The 7,040-nt window shown below is 45.2% G+C and overlaps 2 protein-coding genes and 1 long non-coding RNA gene across 7 annotated transcripts in view; 2 read left to right on the top strand and 1 right to left on the bottom strand.

Annotated features, from left to right (window-relative positions):
• Positions 1 to 6,180, bottom strand: part of LOC309617566 — a 147,484-nt gene extending 141,304 nt beyond the window's left edge. For 2 of the 3 annotated variants that reach the window (XR_014238047.1, XR_014238048.1), the window contains exon 1: positions 225 to 3,994. This is a non-coding gene — a long non-coding RNA (uncharacterized lncRNA). Of the gene's footprint in view, positions 1 to 224; positions 3,995 to 6,013 lie in introns of those variants that run through there. The other variant, XR_014238046.1, reaches the window with a different exon arrangement.
• Positions 1 to 6,933, top strand: part of TANGO6 (transport and golgi organization 6 homolog) — a 178,982-nt gene extending 172,049 nt beyond the window's left edge. The window contains exon 18 of the mRNA XM_082369795.1: positions 6,187 to 6,933. Within this exon, the coding sequence (XP_082225921.1) occupies positions 6,187 to 6,363 (177 nt within the window). The 3' untranslated portion in view covers positions 6,364 to 6,933. The remainder of the gene's footprint in view (positions 1 to 6,186) is intronic.
• The window catches only part of HAS3 (hyaluronan synthase 3), a 229,423-nt gene that overhangs the window by 197,038 nt on the left and 25,345 nt on the right, over positions 1 to 7,040 (top strand). The window contains exon 1 of one of the 3 annotated variants that reach the window (XM_082369890.1): positions 6,916 to 7,038. The exons of 1 other annotated variant lie outside the window; for it this stretch is intronic. The gene's annotated coding sequence lies outside the window, so the exon portion shown is untranslated. Of the gene's footprint in view, positions 1 to 6,915; positions 7,039 to 7,040 lie in introns of those variants that run through there. One more of the 3 variants, XM_082369889.1, reaches the window with a different exon arrangement.

Raw genomic sequence — 7,040 nt, 5'->3', positions numbered from 1 at the left:
CTTGGTGCCACCCATTGGCTACAGATAAAAGTCAGGGCAAAGGCCCTTTCACATGGTAGGGAAACATTCTTCCTCCATCCACCTCTGCAGGCGGAAATCACTTCCTTTGCTTCCGCAGAATCACCTACACTTATCTCTTAGGTTGAGGATCACGCTGCCTGGTGTGCGTGTCTGCCTCCCCGCTGGCTGTAGCTGCCAGAGGGTAGGGTTCGCGCATTATTCACCTTTTTATCACCAGCACACTGCCTGGGCATGAAGTAGGCCCTTGATAACGATTACTGAGTGAGTGAGTAATCATGAGTCAGTAGCTGTGGGGAGCCATCCTCTTTCCAGAATCGTCTCTCCTTTTCACACTGCTGGCCTTGAGGAAAGAGAAAGCTAGGTTATGAAAGAGCAGTCGGGCATAGTGCACAGTCAGAGGCAGACGCCTGCGCTTGGAGACCTGACTCCTGTGTGACCCAGCAGATCTGGGAGAAAACCCAGGAGACAGCTGCACAGCAGAGATGGGGCAGCATCTTTGTGGGGTTTGCCCATAGGATTCAGGCACTTAATGCCGCGACATTGGGCAAAGAGCACGGAGAGTTGTCTGAAGGGCCAGGTGCATAATATGTGGGGCCCAGTGCCAAATGAAATTGTGGGGTCCCTTGTTCAGAAAAACAAGGAAAAAGTGCCGTTTGAGGTTTTTAAATATAGAGTTTTTTTCCTTTCTTCCAGTCTCCCTCCTTTCACTTGTCAAGGTGTTTATTATTTGCTATTAATGTTGTTCTAAGTTGAGAACCTTTTAAATGTTAGACTATTAGCATGGATTTTACTGTTCATCTTTATATTGTGCCATGCTGATTTTAAATGCAAATGTGAGCGTGTTGAACTCATATGTGGGGTCCCCGAAATTACGCAGTTTGTATTCTGTAGCGGGTACATGCATATGTATTCCCTGGTTTCCCAACATTGTTTCAGTGGATGTTCTTAGAAGTTTTAGTTTTTACCAAGTAAGAAACTGGCCAGGAATAGCATGCATGCATGCCTTCTTTCATTTATAAATATTTTTTAGGTATCTGCCATGTGCCAGTCACTATATGAGGCATTGGGACTATACCAGGGTGAACAAGGCAAGATGTGGTGTCAGTGTCAATAGTACGTGTGAGCTAGTGAGGAAAATGTATTTTTAATTACACAATAAATATTTAAATTACCATTGTGATAGGGGCTACAAACAGAGCTATAGGCAGGGTAGGAAAGCTTACCTAGATGGGAGCTAGGGAGGCATCCCTGAGGAAGTGGCATTTCAGGCTGAGGGTAAGTAGGAGTTGTAGGGTGAAGAGGAAGCGAAATGTCTTCCAGGCTGAGGAAACAGCCTTTGCGAAGGCCTTCAGCTGGGAAGGGGAGCTTTGCTCAGACAAGGAAAGGAAGAAGGCCCGCACAGCTGGAGCCCAGGGAACAAGAGGGAGACCAGACAGTGACCTGGGGAGCTGGTTTTGTGTACCCCGTCCCCTACCTTCCTCCATCCAATCCCCAGTGCCTGTGCTATTCGAGAATATCAAACGACGGAAAGAGCTCTCTCTCTATTCTTTAGCAAGTCCAAGACGTGTGATGCTACACACCTAGTGTACTTGTGTGGAATGCTTAGGGGACTGTGGGGCTAAGAGCCACCCCCAAAACTGATAAATTTAACTACATCACAGATGTAAGTGTACTTGTTACCCATTGAAGTAACCGCTTCCCAGCATTCTGTTCACCACCTTCAGTTCACTGCCTTTTCCTAAAATGTGACCTCTGTTTGCTCGAACCTCTCTTCATACACTCTCTCTGCTCTCAGGATACGTACCGTGTCCTGTTCTGTATTGTCCTCACTTACGTACGTGACTTATCCTCCCCACCAGAGCGTAAGCCTTTTTAAAGGCAGGTTCTATATCTCTTTTACCTATTAAATGGCCTTAGGAAAATCTTTGTCTAGTAGTTAATTCAGTTTAATAAAAAGCATATTTATTTTTTAATAGGTTATATATTCATAGAATGGTACAAAAGGGTATATAATCTCCCCCATGTCTCCCCAGTGTCGCTTGCTGAAGGCAATCAGTATTTTTGCAGACGTAGTCAGTGTTTATAGTATATAGGCTGTTATATATATTTATTACATTGTTTTTATGAAAAGCCATAAAAGTGAAAGAATGAATGTCTCCATTCTCCTATTTCTTTTTTTTCTGATCTTCCTCCTTTTTTGAAATTACACACTGCACACTGGCACAGCCTTCAATATACAGCCAACTCTTGAAGTTCCAAAGTAGTGAGAGAAAAAATTTTTAAATCCATTTGAACCAATTATTGTCAGAGATGTTTACATATGATGAAACAAACCCAACTTGCTACACATTATTAATAAATAGAACACGGCATAGCGTAGTGGCTAACATTGTAGGCCCCATTTCTTCTAAGCGAAATACAAAACCCAGAAACCATAAAGGAAAAAAACTGATAAATTTAACTACATCAAATATGTAAATTTCTTCACTGGAAAAAAAAATTTCACAAAGAAAAAGTGCCAACTAGGGAAAAAATATTTGCAATTCATATGATAGGTAATGGACCTTTCTTTTTCATATACAGAGAGCTCTTACAAATCAATAAGGAAAATTTGATTACACATAGCAGAAAAAAAATACAAGTAGTTGATGTATCTATTAAAAAGATGCAAATTTAAAACAGCAAGATGCTATTTTTCACTTCCTGAATTAGCCAAGATAAAGAGTTTGCAATATATATCACTTATGAGAATATGGGGAAATAGGAGTTTTCAGAGTGATAGGTAAAAATATAAATTATTACAACTTCTCTGGCCTAGCTATCAAGATTTTCAGTGTGCATTACCTTTTGACCTAGGAAATCCATTTCTGGATATTTGTCCTACAGATACACTTGTACATGTCTGCAAAGATTGGGTATCAGAATGTTTATTGCAGCAATATTTGTAATAGCAAAAGATCTTCAAAATATGTTGGGTATGGGGGGAATCATGGTACATAACAGTGTAGCACAGTGGTCCCCAACCTCCGGTAGCGGTCCATGGCCTGTTAGGAACCGGGCCGCACAGCAGGAGGTGAGTGGCTGGCGAGCGAGTGAAGCTTCATCTGTATTTACAGCCACTCCCCATTGCTGGCATTACCACCTGAGCTCCGCCTCCTGTCACATCAGCGGTGGCATTAGATTCTCATAGGAGCGCAAACCCTGCTGTGAACTGTGCATGTGAGGGACCTAGGTTGCACGCTCCTTATGAGAATCTAATGCCCAGTGATCTGAGGTGGAGCTAAGGAGGTGATGCTAGGGCTGGGGAGCGGCTGAAAATACAGATCATCATTAGCAGAGAGGTTTGACTTCACAGAGACCATAATAAATCAGTTGCTTGCAGACTCATATCAAAACCCCATCAGTGGGCTTCCCTGGTGGTGCAGTGGTTAAGAATCCACCTGCCAATGCAGGGGACACGGGTTCAAGCCCTGGTCCAGGAAGATCCCACATGCCGCAGAGCAACTGGGCCTGTGCGCCACAACTACTGAGCCTGCGCTCTAGAGCCTGCGAGCCACAACTACTGAGCCCACATGCTGCAACTACTGAAGCCCGCGTGCGTAGAGCCCGTGCTCCGCAACAAGAGAAGCCACTGCAATGAGAAGCCCGTGCACCGCAATGAAGGGTAGCCCCCGCTCACCACAACTAGAGAAAGCCCGCGCACAGCAACGAAGACCCAACGCAGCCAAAAATAAATAAATAAATTTATTTTAAAAAACCCTATCAGTGAGTGGCAAGTGAAAACAAGCTCAAGCCTCCCACTGATTCTGCGTTATGGTGAGTTGTATAATTATTTCATTATATATTACAATGTAATAATAATAGAAATAAAGTGCACAATAAATGTAATGCACTTGAATCATCCCAAAACCATCCCCCCCAACCTGTGGAAAAATTGTCTTCCACGAAACCAGTCCCTGGTGTCAAAAAGGTTGGGGACGGGGCTTCCCTGGTGGCGCAGTGGTTGAGAGTCTGCCTGCCAATGCAGGGGACACGGGTTCGAGCCGTGGTCTGGGAAGATCCCACATGCCGCGGAGCAACTGGGCCCGTGAGCCACAATTACTGAGCCTGCGCGTCTGGAGCCTGTGCTCCGCAACAAGAGAGGCCGCGACAGTGAGGCCCGCGCACCGCGATGAAGAGTGGCCCCCGCTTGCCGCAACTAGAGAAAGACCTCTCACAGAAACGAAGACCCAACACAGACATAAATAAATAAAATTTAAAAATACAGCTCAAGCTATGGAAGAATAAACTTGGAAAAAAAAAAAAAAAAAAAGGTTGGGGACCACTGGTGTAGCATATAATCCTGTGCTTTAAAAAAGGGAAGGGAAGTGGCGCAGTGGTTAAGAATCCGCCTGCCAATGCAGGGGACACGGGTTCGAGCCCTGGTCCGGGAAGATCCCACATGCCACAGAGCAACTAGGCCCGTGTGCCACAACTACTGAGCCTGTGCTCTAGAGCCCGTGAGCCACAACTGCTGAGCCCACCTGCCACAACTGCTGAAGCCCGAGTGCCTAGAGCCCGTGCTCCGTAACAAGAGAAGCCACCATAATGAGAAGCCCACGCACCACAACGAAGAGTAGCCCCTGCTCGCTGCAACTAGAGAAAGCCCACACGCAGCAACGAAGACCCAACGCAGCCAAAAATAAATGAAGTAAATAAATTTTTTAAAAGAAAGGGGGGAAAGGGGAAAAAGGCACATGCATATATATATATGCTTGTAAATACCTAGAATATTTCTCAAAATTAAGAATGATATCCTCTGAGAAGGGGAAGTAGGAGTCTGGGGTAGAAGAGAGACTTATTATTATTATTTTTTTTTAAAGTCTTTATTGAATTTGTTACAATACTGCTTCTGTTTTATGTTTTGGTTTTTTTGGCCACAAGGCATGTGGGATCTTGGCTCCCCAACCAGGGATCGAACCCGCACCCTCTGCATTGGAAGGCGAAGTCTTAACCACTGACCGCCAGGGAAGTCCCTAGACTTATTTTTTTAATATGTACTTTTTTGTACTGTATTACCTTTTCAGTAAAACTAAACAAGAACACAAGCTCTGAATGTTTAAAAACTGGCTCTACCCCTTTTTTAGCAGAGTAACCTTGGGAGGTTACTTAACCCTCTAATCCTGTTTCTTCATCTGTAAAGTGGGGCTGATAACTTTCCTTTCTGTATATGACTGGCATAAAAATCAGATAATATATGGAAAATACCTAGTGCAGTACCTGACCCAAAAAATAGTAACTTTTGAGGCAAAGAGCCCTCAACCAGAAGTAACTTTGAAAGTGGCTGCAGACAAGACATGTGACCCCCTGTGACCTGGAGTCTTCAGTCCCTCGTTTGACTAAATGATCCCTAAGGCCCCTTACTCTGAGTTTCCCTGTTCTGCTAGAAGAACCCATTTCTTGCTAGAAGTTCTGGCTCCCAAGCCAGGAGGACTTGGTACAAAATTAGAAGCTCCTGGGAGTAGGTGCTCTGGCACCCTCCCAATTCCATATCAGACCATCAGATCAGAGTATTGGATGTAAAAAATGGGTGTGACTGTGTCTATGGAGTCCTCTCTTGCTTCCCATTGCAGAGTTGGAGTTGAAAAAAAATTATAGTGACTGAGGGAACGACACGGACATGAAACAATGGTGGAAAATTTATAAAGTAGTGGCAAGGAAAAGCATGATTGCTGAAGAAATAGCCTCTTGCGTTTCATAAGATAGGTGCCTGTTCTGTGGGTGTCACAGAGGGCTTTGTAGGAGCTGGAGAGGAGAATGCTGGTAAACATGCTCTAGGAGCAGCCGCATCTGGGCAGTACTGCCTGCCTGTGGTCCTGAGGTCTGTGCCATGCCTTGGAACTGAAGGGAAGGGTCTGGGATCACTTGGGTCTGGGGCTAAAAGGGAGCAGCAGCACCAAGGCCAGTGTAGTGAGGGGTCAGGAGTGCATGAGAAGCCCAAAAGGAAGCCCACCTCAGTACAGCTGCCCCACTCAATCTCCAACCTGAGAGGGCCATGCGTTATCTTCTTAAAGGAGCCTGTGGGTTTCCTCACAGAACTCCTCAAGACAGGAGAAGGCAGTTAGGTCATTCTGAGAAATGTTGGCACAGTAGACAGATGGCCATGACTCTGTCTCTCTCATCCAGGTGCTGAGGGACGTCCTCAAGGATCTCTACCACCTGCTGAAGCACGTGGTACGTTTGGAGCCCGATGACGTGGCCAAGCTCCATGCCCAGCTGGCCCTGGAAGAGCTGGATGAGATAATGAGAAACTTCCTGTTCCCACCACAGAAGCTGGAGAAAAAGATCATGGTCCTGCCGTAGACCAACCTCAAAGGACATGGAGGAGGCAGAGGGACCAAGCAGCCAGAGCAGTGCCCAAGCCTTCAAGCAGGTGGCCCCACTGCCCCTTTGGTGCTGGCAATATGGCTGCCCCTGGAAGTGGCTTTATGTCTCTGGTCATGTGTGTCTTCAGGCTGACCTTCCTAAAGCATCTATTTAGCCATCCTGCATCCAGCCTGAAGTGTGTGCCGATAAAAGACAAAAAGATTACAGATCTCATTAATCTGCACATTTTTCACTGTCCTGTAGCATTTAGAGAAGGATGTCTACCTGATGGCAGTATATTTTTAACACAACCGGTGGAATTTGATTAATTGACCATTCTCTTGCGACTTGAGTAGAAGAGGTTGGCCCACCCATGTGTCACATGTCTTGATATTCTTTCATGGTGAGATTGTCCCTCTTGTAATGAGGAGCAGCCAGAGCTTGTCATCCTTGGATGCTCAAGAGGCATTTCAGGGTACAGAGATGCAATTGTAGGTAGGGAGGGAAAGGAAATTGTTATCAAAACATGCAAAACTGGAATAAAACTATCTTGGCTGGAAAGAATAACAGGTCTGAATCTGGTCTTCTGCTTTTGAGATGGAAAGCTATGGCGCTGAGGATTTGATCTCCAGAAAAGAGAATCAAGCTGGTTGAATCTTCCAGAGAAGAAAGGT

The sequence above is a fragment of the Balaenoptera borealis genome, assembly GCF_965194805.1.
Source record: "Balaenoptera borealis genome assembly, chromosome: 19".
NCBI lineage: Eukaryota > Metazoa > Chordata > Mammalia > Artiodactyla > Balaenopteridae > Balaenoptera > Balaenoptera borealis.
The sequence above is the reverse complement of the archived record's forward strand: the minus strand, read 5'-3'. Positions and strand labels throughout refer to the sequence as shown.